Source organism: Hippoglossus stenolepis, chromosome 22 (assembly GCF_022539355.2).
Source record: "Hippoglossus stenolepis isolate QCI-W04-F060 chromosome 22, HSTE1.2, whole genome shotgun sequence".
NCBI classification, from domain to species: domain Eukaryota; kingdom Metazoa; phylum Chordata; class Actinopteri; order Pleuronectiformes; family Pleuronectidae; genus Hippoglossus; species Hippoglossus stenolepis.
Genome location: NC_061504.1, coordinates 15,661,150 through 15,678,980, shown reverse-complemented (window position 1 = coordinate 15,678,980; position 17,831 = coordinate 15,661,150). Strand labels below are relative to the sequence as shown.

The following is a 17,831-nucleotide window of genomic DNA, read 5'->3' as shown; positions in this document are numbered from 1 at the left end:
GCTCGGACACAGACATGAGATATGAGGACGGGGAGATAATGGTGACCTCAGAAATTAAACAGCCCTCTTACCTCTCCACCTCCAGAGAATGAAATTACAGATACAGTGATGAATGTTTCTCTTTAACATCCTCTATCATTCGTTAATTAGGGAACAAGTCGGGTGTGAAATTCCCCCGACATGTGGCCTTGTGTGTGACCGCTCCTACTTTTCAACTGCTCCTGGTTATTGTTCAGGTTAAAATAGATTTTTTATTTCACCCGTTTGAACGTGTTGATATCGTGCAGATTCACTCTGAGACACAGACTCCTGTTTCTGCTGTGATACCAGAGGTGATGCATCATTATCGCATTATTTCTCTATATGAGAATTAGAGTAATCACCGTAAATCAACCCACTGAGATGACTGACATCCTCTATCAGCTTCTGCTCTGCATCATTTCTCACACACTGAAAAATCGGCGTATTCCTACATTTTGACAGTAACCTGATTTCCGTCGTGGAACAAAAGCGGGAAATCTGGTGTCCCCTGGTTTCCTGCAGGAGTTCTGCAGCATCGATTTACACTCTAAAGGGTCCGGATCTGCAGCACTGACATGAAAGTTAATGACCTCAGTTAATGGGACATAACTCGCAGCGATATTAAACAGGAAGCCCCTCAGGAATGAAAACAAACGCTGGTTATGGTTGATTTGTTTGTCACAGGTGAGCTGGAGCCAATCCCAGCTGAGACAGGGCGAGAGGCGGCGTCCACTCGGCAGGGGTCGCCAAAACATCGCAGGGACAAACAAGAATTCACTCCAATAATCCCACCTTTAGTGTCTTCATCTAATCTCAGCTGCATGGCTTTGGACTGTGGGAGGAAGGAGAGGGTCGGTGACTAACCAGAAGGTTGATGGTTCGATCCCCGGCACCTGCAGTGTCCTTGGTCCAGATACCGAGCCCCAAATTGCTCATGACGGCCATTCAAATAATACAATCTACTCTCATTACATGGGACCTCGAGGTTCCAGCAGGGCGTCAGGTGCCCAAACCACAATGCTAATAGTTCTGCAGGTAAAAGTTTGACCTGATGATGGCGTGATGGTGTTTGGAACATCAGGATATCACCAAATTCATTGTGATTCCTCCGCTGGGCACCGTGAACGTCTGTTTACGTCGATTTCATGGAGCTCTCATGGTCTGCATGTTGTCAGGCTTCGTCCTCTGTGCATCTTGTAAAAACACATTGTGATATTTCCGTCTGGACCCACAACGCATTGCTGTCGAGCCGGTGGAGCATGATGCTCGTCAGTGATATGATCCTCTGGGTCATTGCAGCCTAATGACGACTTAAATGTCTCATCAGGAAAATCACCAGAGCGGATTATCACTTCACCGTGTGTGTTCTCTTTATTCTTAGCAACCGTAAAAATCTTTTTATCTTCGAGTGAGTGAGAATGATTTCGTTTCACCGTCAGACTTTATCTTGAAATTTATCTTTGATTTTTATTATATTGACTTTAGGACCACCTGTCTTTTTTTAATACGCGTGCGACAGATTCCGACATAAAACAGACAACAGCACTACATCTGTCTGACATGTAATAACCAGCGCTGTTTATTTATCTACGACGCCCTTGTTGGAGAACTGAGGTTATATCTCACCTGTACAGCTCTGACTCATACTTACTCAGGTTTTCAGGAAGTCAAGACCAGAAAAGTTAAAAAAAACATCTAATTTTTGAGTTGACATTTCTGGGATATGTCAGATTTCCCGAAACACTCGAGCCTCTTTTCCACTGACCCAATGACATCTGGCTTTTATCTGCAATGTGAACGGATTCAATCAGAATTCACTCAGGTTAAATGGCTCCGCTGTAGAAACAGGTTTTTATTGGCAGTGATGGAAACATGACACCGGGCTGAACGTGCCGATTCCTCCTTCCTCTTTACTTTGGCCATCTAGAAGCTGACGCTGCACATTTTTTGCGACTTCGTGGCGAGCATTGAACTTCCAGGCGTGAACAGCCGTGAACGTTTGTGTACTTTTTTCGTTTTTCACATCTTGGGAACAACATGTAACAGCGAGGTGAGAGAGCTTCTCAGTCTCTGGTGGGTTTGTATTTACCTGCACTTAAAAAACTACACTTGCTAGTTTGGGGGTAAAAGAGGGAGTTGTTTGCTTTAGTTTTTTGGTAAATTTGACTCAAATAGGAGGAATTTGTTGGGGACTATGTTCAGCTGGTGATTATTTCTGGCAGCAGGTCGGTGTGTATGGAAGATGAGAGCAGAGCAGCTGATTGGTGTGTTTTTAATCACGCAGCTCTATGATTAAAACCACAGAGGAATACATCACGTTTGGGATACAAGGGTTAATACTTGTTTTTCAGGATCAACTGACAGTTAGGTTTGGATTTGATGGGAGTAATTTGACGATTAGAAAATTAGAGAATATCACAGGCGGCTGATTAGATACTTCAGAGGCTTCACACGAGAGTGGCAGCAAATCTGCTCCTTTACGTTTCTTGCAGAGACAGATGGAAACATGCAAAAAGTCGCACCTTCAACGCAATCACAAGCAAATTCTCAATCTCGTCCTCAATCTGTTCCCATGACGCCACCGAATCCACTGAAACCCCCGACATGACTGCGAGCGGTTGGCCGCCACATGTCCACCTCGGGCAGCGTTTGACTGGACGACCCCGGGAGGTGAGGAGGCCCAGCTGAGGCAGCGCGGCGGAGGGAGTCGAACACGCGGTGCATTAAACAGGAAGCAAACTGCAGCCGCTGCAGCTTTTTTCCTGTCCTCTGATGCGAGGACGTGAACAGAATGTTCTTCCATGTTTTGCCCTGTGTATTATTCACATTAGCAAACAGCAAACGCATGAGAGCTGCTTTATAATGCACACATGCATCCCAGCAGCTATTAGAGGAGGCGCACTCACTTACTGGCTTTGATGCTTAATGTGTGTGTCACTGGTGCATTTCCTGCTGCTGACGTGCAGGAGAATTGATTTGCAATGAAGGAAAATCACTATCATTATCTTACTAAAAGCCTCAAAGTAAGAATAAATACTAATTATGCTTTATTATAAAATAATAATAATATAGTTTTAATAGAAATCCATTTACCTACAACATTTAAAAAATCATTTATTTTTCCCACTCGGGAGGAAGTGTAATAGATTTTGAGTTGTAGTTACTGAAACTTTAATAATACTGTGCGTCAAGCGGCTACTGAATAATATTGTTGTGTACACATGACATTGATGGGGGGGCGGCATGGTGGTAAAGTTGTTAGCACCGTCTCCTCACAGTAAGGTTCTTGGTTCAAATCCCCCGGGGCCTTTCTGTATAGACGCACGTTCTTTCGCATGCTCTCTCAGTTGGTTTTCTCCAACGTCCTCCCACAGTCCAGACGCACGCAGCTTGGTTTAATAGCCTGCAGGTGTAAATAATAGTTGGTCTCTGTCGACGCTCTGATACGCAGGCGACCTGTCCACGCTGTGCTCGGCGGCCCCGGGCCCCCGTGACCCCCGTGACCCTCACAGGCTGAGCGCAGTATGGATAATGGATGGATGTAATTACTGCCCAGAAACAGCTACTGTAAGCAGAAGCAAACGTATGGATGTCAGGGGGAAACTGGGCGAGTGGGAAAGTGGATGTCGTCTTCTCATTATGTTGAATTTACTTCATGGAAAGAAATATCACAGTGAAGTTATGTCCAAGTTGGAAAAACATGTCAGTGATCAGTGGTGAGAGTAGTCACACGGTTACATTATACTTTTATTTAAGTAAAAGTACTAATAAATGACAAAAATGTACTCAAATAAACCACTGGCAGCAGCTTCAAACTGCTGCTTTCCACATTTTTCTGTAATTATTCTAACGTTATTATTATTAAGTGACGTAAATGTAAATGCATCTTCTTCCCTCGTGGCCGTTTCCCAAACTGTCTCCACAGACTGAATCACTGCTCTGACGCAACGTGTGCCGGTGAGAACATTTACAAGAACAGACTATAAATCCTGAGTTTAATCAATGATGCATCGAGGACTCCTGCTTTATGAAAGGGCCACAGGGTTGAACTGTCATCCGGGGAGAGTTTAACAGAGTCACACATAGAGCAAATGTCTGGAGGGGGTGCAGGGTTGAGGTAATCTGTGGCTGGGGAGTGGACGAGGATGGGGGTGTCGGAGTTAAAGGTGCAGCCTCTTTCTTTCAAGTCGAGGTTAAAAGCCTCCGAGGCGCTGACCTTGGATTTAAAACGGTCCCCGGACGCGACTCATAAACAGGTGTTAGAACAGCTGGAATAGAACGGTTCCTGGCTGCAGTGTGTCAGTGTGGGTGAGGGCGGGCGGGTGGGGGGGGAGTGAGTGGAGAGCTGGACGAGGAAGAGGGATGACAGTGGAGTAGCAGGCGGGGGAGGGGGGGTTGGACTCGGACCACCGCGACAGCCCGCGGGGATCGGGAGGGAGCGTCCCCTTCACACTAATGGGACTATTTGGCAAATGGCCGTTGGAATAAGGTCCTTTAGCGGATCAGGTTTAATGTGCATAACAATTACTGCTGCATTTACAACGTGTCTCTGAGGCTTTACACTCGCTGTGATCATCAAACGGTGGCTGCAGCCGGAAGGTGCCGGCACTTTATGTCACCATTTAATATCTTTGAATCAGATCGTTTTTAAATTTAATAGAACTTGAAATTTAATGTCAGCCGGGGTAGAAAAGCTTCAGAAGCATAATTTGAATTGATAATTGACCTTTAAACGACATGTTCCAAGAACAGATGATCAATAAAATGTGTTTGAGGCTGAAATAAATGACCCTGATGCATATTTACCAAGAAGGAAACGGCTCAACAAACAGTTTTTGTATCAAGTGAATAAAATGCAGCTCTTTATGCAACTATCAGAGCATTAAGAACAACAGAATGTGATCAGTTAGAGGTGCTTTGCGTACAGTAGATCCCACAGGGAGCAGTGAGATGTCATGAGTTACCACCGCAGACTGTCACAGGTCTCGAGAGCAGCTCCAACATATTGTTTCTCCTCCATGAATCTAATCCAAAGGTCATTTTGTGCGATGACGCTCAACCGAGTTAAAACACTCTTCTCCAATGCAAACTTTATTCTGCAAACTTCTCGTTGTCTCCCCAACAAGCTCAGATATGTGGAGTTGAAATTATACATATATCAGATAATGTAGATAGAAATGTAGACACTCGATTTTTCTACATCCTTGTATAAAGGAATACGAATATTAGTAATAACGTATATTTACTCAAGTACTGTACTTGCAAACAAATGTTGCAGGTAAAATATTTCACATTCAAAACAGGAAGTTTGTAAAATGGGACAGATTAAACTGCCCGAAACAAATCACCTCCAATTCCAACGACTGCAAAGTTAAAGATCATCTTAAATGTACATTTCTCAGGGAACAAGCCAATAATAAAATGAAACACTGACAGGAGCCGTTCTGCTTAACGAGCAATTGGACTTTTTTATCATTTAAGTAGGTTTGAAGCCAAAACTTGTGTCGATGGACATTTTAATGATGGATAATTATGTCCGAGAGTATTTTTATAGTGTTGTTTTGTTGCTGGCAAAAGAAAATCTGCCCCCCAATAAACTCACATGTTATCACTAGATTACAGCTGGTTATGTGGTCATATCGTCTCGATGGCTGAAAGCTCTGGGAAAATCTACACAGTTAACCTTGAGTCAGAATTTGTATTTTTCAAATGCACTGATGGGGAATCCTGAGAGCATATTTCCTGCTCATTGCTCGCCTGAGGAGAAATAAATTGGGACGATCGTATTCAGTTCCTGCTTCACTCCGGCTGTGTTAAAACCCTCCAAAACTCCTCTGACACTGTGTAATGACGTCGGGAACTTCACTCACTCAGCTCGGCGATGCTGCCCACTCGGGTGGCGAGGAGCGACTGCTCCAGCGTGCGGAGCTCGGCCTGAGAGTAGCCCTGGCCCTCCCCGCCCCTCCCGGAGCGCTGCTGGTCCCGGTGCAGGTTCAGACTCTCCGGCAGGCTCAGTGCACCTGCGGACGTCAGAGAGAGAAAAGGTCAGAAACAGGACTATACGATTCAAAGCACTAAAAGTTTTTCTCTGCAGGCACATTTTCTACTACTTCTCACTTTATGCTGATTTAGAGTGAATCACCGACTCTGTGGGGGGAAAGCATTTTCAGAGAAATATATTCAAAGCGGAGATTTTGAAAACCCACATTTATTCCACATGAAGCAACGAAAGAGCCAACATTGATTTAAATGATTAGAAAGGAGACGAAGTGGCAGATTCACACTGTGCACGGCGCTGTCTGCCGCTCGTGCTATTGTCCATAAAGTTTTTGCCGTCCACGCAGACAGTCAGCCCTCATAGTTTCAGGTGTGTATCGACCTGCAAGTGGCAATGCAACGCAGGTCTCGTTCACTCTTTAGTTTGTGCACCTGTCACTCGGACACTGTAGCGTGAGAGTGACCTCTCTGCATGTGCACCCCCCGCTACCGCCGTCGATTGAATTAAGTCTGTTTTTTGCGTAATCAGTGCACGATTTTGGCAGAATTGCTCATTGTCTGTGAAATAAATCGTCTCTTTGGTGAAATCCAAGGCCTCTTGTGGCTCAACATCACTCCCTCAATTCATTACGTGCACTCTAATTAAACCAATGAGGCTGAGAGGCACATTCGTTACTTCAAAGCCGTAAATTCAAAGCACGACCTTGATCACGGGCGACGTCTGGATGCACATTTGCCTCTTTACATCTCGTCTTGTTTTGATCACAGGTGTGTTCGACATTTCTTTTTTTCCCCAGACCTGGCAAAAGGAGGCGCAGCGGCTAATGTCGGCTGGAGAGGATTAATCCATGTAGGTGCTGTTACTGCGGCCGGGGCTTTGTTTAGCTGCAGCGAATGGCTTGTGACAAATGGGATATTGAGTTTGCTGCAGGAGAATGGAGAGCACCACCCCGCCGCGTGCTAATCCTAATGACGCGGCGCAGGGGGATACGCCGCTTCTAAACAAACAGTAATTACAACACGGAGGAACTTAAGTCCGTTGATGCCAGCACATGGAACAAAGAGCCACACACACAGCAGACACCGGCTCGTGAGTCTTATTTTGTAGGAGTTTTTGCGTCTGTGGAGAGAAGGGCAGGGAGTTCAGCTGCAGATTCCTCCCACCACGTCTTCCCACAGTGTCCAGCCCAAGAATTCCAGTATTCCCCAGCCAGGAGTCCTGCTCCCTCTTCTTCCCACAGCCTTTTCCGGGGAGGTCGGCTTCTTTCTTTCTCGTTCGGTTTTTTAAAGCCACCACCAGAAATTATTCTAACAGCTTTTTTCCATCGCCGTTCAACCGCCGAGCAGTATTGATGGAGCAGCTGGTATTAGGGTGTGTCTCCGATGGAATGATTCAGTGAAATGTGTGGTGCTGATGTGACGCTTTGCAGCATTTCGTTTTTTTTCCAGAGAGAAGACGCGCTGGTTTGAGTGGAAGATGAAAACCCGGCGACTGGGAATTGAGAGGTCCAGTCTTTATTTAGATTATTTAGACATTATTTGATTTGATTCCAGGTGTCGTCAGGGAGCTGCCTCACGCTGACATGCAGTCATTTACGTAACCTCCACACATTCACCTCCATTAATTAATTATCCGTCACAGCTGAATCTTGACCCGTGAATTACCATAGAAACAAGGGGGCCGGGGGGGAGAGAGATGTGCACGACATCAGACTGCAGCTGATTTACAGTCAGAGCCCGAGCCCTTATTTCCCAAAGTGAATATTTACTCAGTTCTTGAAAGTGTCAGGTTATTGGTTTTACAGACTTTGGATTAGGACTCGCTCATCATGAGGTGGAGGGGTCGTCTCGGGTTTACCTGAAATTAATTGGTGTGCGCATCGTGTCGTCCGATCATATCAGGAGGGTCGTGGCTGTTCAGAAGAGCCACACTCAGGGCAGAGTGAAAAGCAAGCTCCGATAAACAGGGGACATGATGATCAGTTAAATATGTGACTGACACTATGCAACACGTGGGCCATTTAGTCCCAGTCCGTCCCTGGGGAGTGGGTTCGATCCCCTGTGAGAAGTGTGGAACTGACTGAGAGTCACAGCTTCAACTGTAGATCAGCTAAAAAGACTTAGAAGTCATTAAAACCCGACGTTTATCTCCAATATTCAGCAGGAAACTGTTAAAAGCTGGGCATCGTGGGTAATATCCAGCGTTCAGTTGTTTTTCAGGTCAGTGAGTCGGACTAAGTGGTCAGAGACATGAAAATCACTTAAACCTCCAATGTGAATTTACTCTTTTCCATCTGAAGCCCTCGGTGATTGAGCTTGTGATCCCGGAGGCCTTCAAGGAAAAAGCACGTCTGAAAACACGTCTCTAGCAGTGATGACATCGACCCAATCTGTTTGATAAATATGAAATAAACACGATTGCAGGATCCAGAGAGCGATGCGTGTTTCCCCAAACAAGATTAAACATCTTTTCTCCCCCCTTCTGCACTGCAAATGTTTTGGGGAAAGCAAAGCTCCAAAGGGCAAAAGCAAAAAGAGAATCTGAAAGAAGACTTCAAAGCAGGGATTCCTCAAACCTCGCTGTCGCTCGCTCTCCATCTCCCGTCCTGGAGAGAGGAAGCTCAGAAATCACCAGAACTTCGTTGGGAAATCACGGCCTCCTCTGCTGGAGATTCTCTGCCCTTGTATGTGTTTGTGAAGAAGGTTTGAATAATTCACAGTAATCAGGGCCTCCCATCTTAGCCACGGCCCAAAACCTCATCTCCCCCCCAGCTTCTATTTTTTTACCGACTGCCCAAACTATTCTCTTAATATAATTCCGGGGTGCCAGGGAGCCCTTTGCTGAATTATTCATGCTGTCAGATGAAGACATATAAACAAGTCTGCAGCTCTCTCGGTCCCCACCTCCCACTCCCTCTGCATGTTATCTCTCTCTAACACTTGGCTTCCCCCCCCCCACGCTGAAAGAAATAGGAATATTTGATCCCAGGTGCTGTTTGTGTAATAAACATCAGAGGTGAGAATGAAGCCGGCCTGGCCCCTCGGAGACGGAGAAGAAAGAGGAAGAGGGGACGTAAACTTCGGATTTTAAAAAATGACAAACAACACGAGACTCCTCAGCGTCACAGGCGTGTTTTTCTATAAGCTCATTTTTCTGTGTCACTTCAGCCACATCTTCCCCGTGACCCCCCCCCGAGGCAATCGCATGAGCTCAGCGGTATACATGTACACGTAGACTTGAGAAATGGTCTAATACCAGATAAACAGACCTGACCTGGATATTCTATTCCAGGGCCTCCTATTGCTGTCGGGCAAATGAAGACGGAGACTGGGTCACGGGGACAAGACGACACTTTGGAGCTCCAGGCCGAAGCACCGGACTCCCCTGAGTCATCGCCGCAGAAACACCGCAGCTCACGCAAGTCGTCATAAATTACGCCGGGGAATATCGAGCTCTACGGGCAAGAGGTTGATACACAAGAGCTGGATGTGATCAGTCGAGAATCAGGTTCGGGGAAATTGGGAACAAACGGAACTTTGAAGAAATTCACAAGGCGTCTGATATCACTCGCACAGCTTGAAAGTGTAAAAACAAAGATGCCACCGTTTGATAGTATCCATGTTAAAGCCCAGAGCTGCTGCTGCTGCTGCTGCTGCTGCTGCTGCTGCGCTAATGAAAGAACTTGTTAAACCACAGTTTTGATGTTTGCATGAGTCGGATGAAACGGAAACAAAGGGTGTTTTAAGGGTGTAAAAACTCAGACAATGGTTCAGAGACAAAGAAACTGAAGTTCCTTTTTCTGAATATTCACAAAAGTATGAAGTGAAAGTGCCAAGGCTTCACGTTATTTACAGAATGTTAAAAAGACAAAATACATAAATTACAGTGGGACCATGGTGCATCTTGACCTACAGGTTAATGCCATGTGCACACGATTTTGAGCTTTCCAACATTTGAGAACTGGAGAATCTGAAATGGAAGACACTATTGTGGTTTATTTGTTTTGTTAATACTGAGTTAAGCTCAACTTGATACTTTAAAATGGATTTTAAAAGATGAAGTTTGCGGGAAAATAAATTTCGTGCATCATGGTGCATCTGGACCTGAAAGTTAAAGCTGTGACGTTGGAGAACCGGGTGTCGAACATGGATCGAGCTTCATCTTCTATTTGATCCGTCTCTGTCCAGCGTGAGATGTTCAGTGAGAGGAGTTCAGCAAACAGTGGAACCATCACTGTTTACTGAACCCTGATGGAGGTGAAGGCAAACATGACCTGACGGGCTTTTGGGATTCTTGTATCGTCACAGTCTCGACATCCAAGGAACTGAAGGAATCCGTCTGTGACAGAGTTTCAACGTTATCCAGAAGTTTCCATTAGTTCAGGTTCACGCTACTGAAAAGCAGAATACGGGCACTTTAATATGACGAGTGAACATCTTCGCAGCTTCACAGAACATAGGACAGATCTCAAGTGTCCAGAATGAGAAGTGAATATGAAATAAATGAAGAGACAAACACTTTTCATTCCAGCATCAGGTGCACTGCACATCCACCAGTTCCTCAGGTGACAGAACAAATGTGTTCTGCACGCGGCTTCGAGGAAAACACGGCAGGTCTGATGGAACAGCGTGACATTTTGAATTCAGCGACAGTTATTGCCTGAAATATAAACACATTTATATATTTGTGCATAAAGAAAGGTCTTGTTCTTGTCTTTACTACAGATTTGATAAAAAGGCTCATAGATTTACATTAAGTGACTTTATTCTGCAAAAGCAAGGTGACCACTGAATACTAATAACGATTGATTAATCAAAATCTGAATTCATTTCTTTATTCATCGTTTGGTCTTCAAAATAGCAAAAATCATAATTTTCCTAAAAGCCAATTTGACTTCTTCAGATTTGCTTATTTGCTCTTTAAAACAGTCAAAACCCCAAAGAGACTGAGTTCTGAGACAAACAGTGGGAGGGAATCCCCACTAATGAGAAAAGTATTTTGGGATTTGTTTCTTTAAAAGTGGCGTCAACTGTTAAACCAATTGATTCAGCTGCATACATATACGTCTCTGAGAAATTAAATGCATGGCTCTACGTGCACGCACGGATGTGACAGTAAAATCAATGCGTGTGTGTGTGTGTGTGTGTAATTAATAGCTCAACATGCGGGGTCTCCTGCCTCGTGCATGAGAAAAGAAACCATTTAGAGAAAGGTCTTTCCAGAGGAGGAATGAAGAGGGGATTGTCTGGGCTCTTTGAGATCAAGCCCAGGGGCATAATGGGATTCGTGACCAGTGCCATCCTTTTATATGATAGACAACCAATCCCCTCTGACTGGCTTTACCACTCAGGAGCGAAGAGGAGCTCGGTCCCTTAAAGCCTGACCTCTGAACGCTCTCCTCAAGGGAGACCTCCGCAGAAGAAGGGAACGCTTCTAACGGACACGAGCGGAGAACCGAGGCTTCGACCGCGACGACGACATTTGGATCTCGCAACGAATGCCGCATGCATTAAGCCTCAGGAACGACAAGTCAAGGTCAGCGAGGTGACTGAAGCTGAGAACCACTCAAACATGTGCAGGTGCTGCTGCAGCGCCCCCCCCTCCTGACCACATGGCTCCACTCGCTTATTTCTCTGCAGGAATGTCCAATCGATTTCTCTGTAGTGAGAAAGTGGCGCTCTCTCTCTCTCTCTCTCTCTCTCTCTCTCTCTCTCTCTCTCTCTCTCTCTCTCTCTCTCTTTCCCCCCCGTCAGTGAGAAAACTCTGCCGGAATATTAACAGGTAGTTACCATGGCAACAGGCGGCTGCTGCTGCCTCACGGCGTGGCGACTCATGCATTTCTTTTCCTTTTGTACTGTAAGAAGGAAAAGCGCACACACGCCAGACAACAGCCCCAGAGCGCCCCCAACACACACACACACACACACACACACACACACACACACACACACACACACACACACACACACACACACACACACACACACACACACACACACACACACACACACACACACACACACACACACACCCGTCTCACAAACAGCGTCTCATCACAGGGGGATGATACAGTTGGGTAATTGCGGCGTTTAGTGCACCACAGAGACATTTATTCTCTCATCAATAATGAATGAATGTACTCGGGACTCCGACCACATTAGCGGGGGGAAACGGCCAAAATGATTAAACAGCCGACCCAACTGGCTGACTGCAAATGTCAGGGCGTAGATCCATGACCCAGCTGTTGGTCGAGGCCCCACGGCCGCGACAGAGCGAGCTGGGAAATGATCGGAGGGGACAAACCCCATGCAGATTCCTATTTAAAGTCCCATGGTGCATCCTTTGTGACGCTGAATCTGGTTAGCTGGGTTTGAAATGTGATTTCAGCTTCGTGATCTCATCCCTGTAAAGAGGAGTTACTCACTATGCAAACTGTGCTTGTCTGACACCACATGGCAACACGAGGTTTGTGTGAAAACCTGTTTGATCGTTAAAGGAGCATCGCGACAGTTGATGGCAAATTTAAAGCCGAAGGGGGTTTTCATTTCCCAAGTAAGATTTTTAAATTTCATTTTTGAGCCACCTCAAAATAAAGAGAATAAATAAAAGTGTTAAATTGTTCCTCTGAGGATTGAGATTCACACTTAGTCTCATGTTCTGTGGATGATAAATATTCTAAGCACAAGGTTGTGTTACTTAGATAATACTTATTTACTCACTCCACTATTCAATCTTCAATCAATTAGGCCTCAATTAACTTTATTCTAATCAGAGGCATGAACAGAGTAACCTTAAAGAAAGTACTTTTTAAACCTTTACCACTAAACACTGCATAAGCAACATTAATAAGTTGATTATTATGACTGTACACATGATTTAATATGTATATAAAACAAGTAGAATCTTGTGATCACTCTTTTAAGTTGTTCTATGTTTAAACCTTGTGTTTAAAGTGTGCGTTGACATTTTCTCATTTAAAATAATCATGAGGTTCGACACAAATATAACAAGAAGTGATCTGAAAGTTTAGGGTTTATTTAAAGAAGTGCAAGATGCGTTCACACTTATAAATAACGTCCATTGCACAGAATTGTTAAATCGGTTTAGTAAAATGAATAATTATTAAACACTACTTTGTAACCTAGCATGAGAGAAAGTCTAGTTACACAGGTAGAAGGTGTATGGACACAGGGATCTGCTGATATTTGCAGCTCCGGTGTGCAGCCCTGCAGGAATCACCCACTCCTTCATGAATAAGCACTCAGCTTGATGTGGACACTCATGCCCTTATAAACATGTGTTTCACTGGATTTCGGTGCCGGGCTTCTGCAGACGGACATCACACAAAGGCTCCGACAGAGAACCTCTATTATCTTCCTCACACAGAGCGCAAGCAGCTCTCGGTAAACGCCGCCGCTCTCCTTCAACTAAAAGGGGTGAGACGGGGAGGGTCCGACAGTTATTATACCATTAAACAGAGCTCATTGAGGATCAATGGTGAGACAGAGCTCGTCCAAAACAAACAGCAGCACAGAGATTCTTCTGAATCAGACGTGAGGGACAAACTCGCTGTCTCTCCTCCAGACTGAGACGAGAGTCAGTCTCATTCTCCTGGACCCTGATGGGAAACGATCAGTGACTCAAAACTGCAGCAAGTCCCTGAGGATGGTGGATTCTACAATGAGCTTAATGTGAACAGGTAACATTTTCATCATCTTTATCATCTATTGCCATTTCAAAGTTGTACTCCCCCCGGTCTCAGACTAACACAATATTATCTTTCCCTCCATTGTGCATTTCCTGCCTGACTGGAAGCGTTGTTCCCATTGGGTGTGAGAGTGCTTGTCACAGTCTTTCAATTTGCTCGGCACATTGAGACACTGTGCGGCGCAGGGCATCGGGAAACAATGGCGGTGCTGTCGCGGCGTTCTATCTGAAAAGGGCCTTCAGGTCCCATCAGCGCCGTCAGAGCTTGGAGATAAAAACCACGTCAGTGAAACATCGTCCAACACGTCGAGTCCTCGTGAATAAATCATGTCTCTGGTCCTGAAATACAAACACATGCAGATGTGTTTACTTGGACTGATTTTGCAGCATCTGCTACAAACTGGCAGATTCTCGCTGTCATTAGCACTTAGTTTTTTTCCTCCTATGACCCATTCAACATGTTTGCAGACTTTCTGAAATGCAGCACTGCAGTAATACACGTTTAATACGTTTTCCTCTGAGATGGTTTCTGTCGTGTTCATGTTTCCGATAAGTTTAGTTTTAATTAGTAATTTGACGATGTAAAGACGTCATGATTGACAGCTGAGCATCTATTGGCAGGACGTCATTTTTTTGCTTTATCTTTGTCCGACGGGAGGAAGTGGAGACGTGAGTAGATCTTCTCTACAAGTCAGATAAATGTAAATCACTGTCCTCCTCTTGCTGTGATTGCAGGAAAAATCTCTGCACATGAATGCAACGTAAAAAACCAAGCTGATATTTGACAGGTTCCCTTGATAAATATTATCTCTAACACCTTTAGAACTTTACTTCGCCTGCACAGCTACACACGTGTCTGCAGGGATTTCCAAATCAAGAGACACGAAAAAGGTGTGAATACAAGTCCTGGCAATTAAAGAAGCACATCCATATGTCCTGTGTCTTCATTTACACGAAGCGCTCTGTAAAAACAACGTGAGCGTGTTGTGTCTGTCTTTGCACGTTGTTTTTGTTTGGTTGTTCAATCTTCATCAGCCCGATAAGAAACCTAATCCGTCACCTGTATCGTGCGGAGCCAGATGGATTGCAGGTGCCCGCCAGATGCCTTCGTATATTTACAATCTCTATATCAGGACACAAATTAAATCAGCACACAACCTTCTTTGTGCATTGGACTGTCAGTCAGTCAGTCTGTTGTGTTCATTATGCAGATATTACATATTTAAAAGTGGTCCCCCGGTTGAGATGCCGTGTGAGATTCAGTCTGACTCATCCCGATCGTCAGCAGCGAGGAGACAGGGAGGACGACGCAATCAGACGCAACACAAATATTAGCCTGTGTGTAACGAGGCCGAGAAGGAAAAACTGTGGAAGAGGGTCCAAAGTAATGATCCGACAAAACGACACGACAAACACACACACTTTTATGTACCCAGGTAGTCGCACTACTCCGTTATCTGTGCTGCTTATCCTCCGAGGGTCATGGGGGAGCTGGAGCAAATCCCAGCTGACATTGGGCGAGAGCCAGCTGCAACAATTACAGATAGAAATCTACAATTGGAGGGAAAGTCCTGTACGTGGTCATTTTGTGCCGCTGGTTAGTGAAAAACACAGCAGTCCCCTCTCTTCTGGTGATATTTATAAAAAACGAGGCATGAAAATCCACTTTGAACAAAGGCAAGTCAAAAGCTGCACGCAGATCGGGACTGGCAGCTCTATATTTGGGGGCGATATGACCTGGTCTTGATGTTAAGGTTGGCGACATCGGGTGATGTGGCCACGCAACGTGCACACAGGTCACTGGGCCGCGGGGCATCGCGGCCAGTCGTGGAAGGTTGGGAAGTGGCTGAGGTTACGCAGCTGTGACTGGCCGAGGCCCAGGGGCCAACCTCCACTGATTTCACACGTCCCAGCAGCGCTGCAGAGGGCCGGGCGCACAGCGAGAGAGAGAGAGAGAGCGTGAAATGACCACGAGAGCGTGAGAGAACAACAGGGACGGACGACAATGGACCTGACCACGGAGGCAGATGTGCAGAGCGAAGGAGGGAAAGTTCAAGTGATTGATGTGTGGAGACTGTAAAGAGGAAAGAGACAGAACGAGGGGAAGTCACGTTTTTTATCTTTCAGCTTCACAGTGATCGTCCCTCTGACGACTCATCCTCTCTTCCTGCCCTGAGGGGAAGTGACCAGCTCTGCCTCAAATAATACAAAATAGAAAACTGTTGTCATGTGACTTGACTTCCACAGAAGGGAAATACAATATAATTCACCAGTGCACTGTTTACAAGAATACTTTACAAGAATACCTACAGATCATCGCAATGGATGATTAGGAGGGTTCTATGTTTCTATGCTGATGATGATGTTTTCTATTTTGGGAAATGAGAAGGTTGATCACATCGTCTCATGTGACTCCCTGCAAGAAAAACAAATACACGTATTTCCCAAAATGCCATGTGCTCATTATGTAAGGTGTTAGAGTGAGTGGGGAGATGCTGGTCCTATAAACAAGCGCCCCCCCCCCCAGGTGAGAGAAAGACAATGACGCACATACGAATCACTGTGACTAAAAATGTCGAGATCCTGGACTTCTGTTCTTGTTTCAATAATGTAAAGCTGCTGACAAAAGAGACGTCTGCTCTTAGAAGTGTGTGTGTGTCAGTGTGTGTGTGTGTGTGTGTGTGTGTGTGTGTGTGTGTGTGTGTGTGTGTGTGTGTGTGTGTGTGTGTGTGTGATAAAAGCTGATGGGCAGAGAGGGCTCGTGTGCATCGGGCTCTTCTCACGTTGCCATTCCCAGGCCGACTGTCCCGGCGTTAGCTCGTAATAACAGTCGGCCGTCTGTCCTCTCTTCTCTCGCTCACCGCCAGGGGGGGGGGCAACCTGCGGGGCCCCACGAATATCACCCAGTCACCATGTTCTGACATCCCAGATGGTCGCCATATGTCCGAGCACCGCGTACACGTGAGAGCAGACAGGGGCACGAGGAATGCACCCTTTTGCCAGGTTTGTTTACCCGTGTGCCGCCTCTGGTGTTTGTTATGAGTCCGTCTGACCGAGCATCTGCAGCGACAACATCTCACACACTGTGCAAATAACTCACGAAGAACCAAAACAGCAAAGCAACAGTGGCTACGTGTTTAAAAACAAACGAGGCGTCTGTTGTTCTTTACTTCAACGGTAAATTAACCGATGAAAACTGGATTTTACCTGAAAATGATCAGTTCTCTATTCAACCAGTTTCTACTCTAAGGAGTTTTTTCCGTTATTAGAAAATGAGAATAATCACAGTTTGAGAATAATTGATGTTTTGGTGAAATTTGGGACTATGGCTACAACACCGGTTTCACAACAGTGAGCTGATGAGTCCATGAGAGCTCACATCCATAATGAAAACTATTCTGAAGAGAAAACTAAATTATTTAATACACAAGTACAAAAAAAAAAATTATAAAGGACGAAAAACATGTGTAAAATAAACGAATCAATAAAAGCAGAAAGAAATGAATGTAGAAATACTCTTTCATTGCACAATGCATTTATGCTTTTTAATTTATTCATGTATATATTTAAATATATAAGTATAGAAGGTCAAAATTTAAATAGGAGGTCAAACTGAAAATTAGGTAGGACAACATTTGGGAATCGTTTACAACTTTACTTTTCGGATTAACTGTTGTAAAATGTGTTTTTCTACATCTGAATAATTAGGAATAATCCATAATTATCATGAGTTTAAAAAAACTTGTTTGAAGAAGCAAAATAAATCTGCATTTTTCAAACAAGGACAGAAACATGTTGATTTAATAAAGCAAGAAGATTGTTAAATCATCGGCTAATCAATATATCTTAGTTATCAAACCTTTGAAGTAAATGTTATAAATTGTTATAATATATAACTAATACGTACATTTTGAATTGTTTACGACTATTATCAAACAATTACTATCTTTGGCTTCTTATATCTTTATACACCTTGTGCTGGACGTTATTATTGTTCTCTGATATTTCATAAACTAAACAGTTTAACTTGTCGTTCTGGGAAAACTGCAGATGTTACTAATAAAGTTAATGTCGGCTCAGTAAGTGGTGACAGCACGAGCCACAA

At 44.7% G+C, this 17,831-nt stretch overlaps 1 protein-coding gene across 2 annotated transcripts in view; it reads right to left on the bottom strand.

The window, feature by feature from the left end:
* LOC118101816 (ankyrin repeat and BTB/POZ domain-containing protein BTBD11-A) overlaps positions 1-17,831 on the bottom strand; it is a 118,919-nt gene that overhangs the window by 33,746 nt on the left and 67,342 nt on the right. For both annotated transcript variants that reach the window (XM_035147821.2, XM_035147822.2), the window contains exon 2: positions 5,892-6,041. In XM_035147821.2, the coding sequence (XP_035003712.1) occupies positions 5,892-6,041 (150 nt within the window). The remainder of the gene's footprint in view (positions 1-5,891; positions 6,042-17,831) is intronic.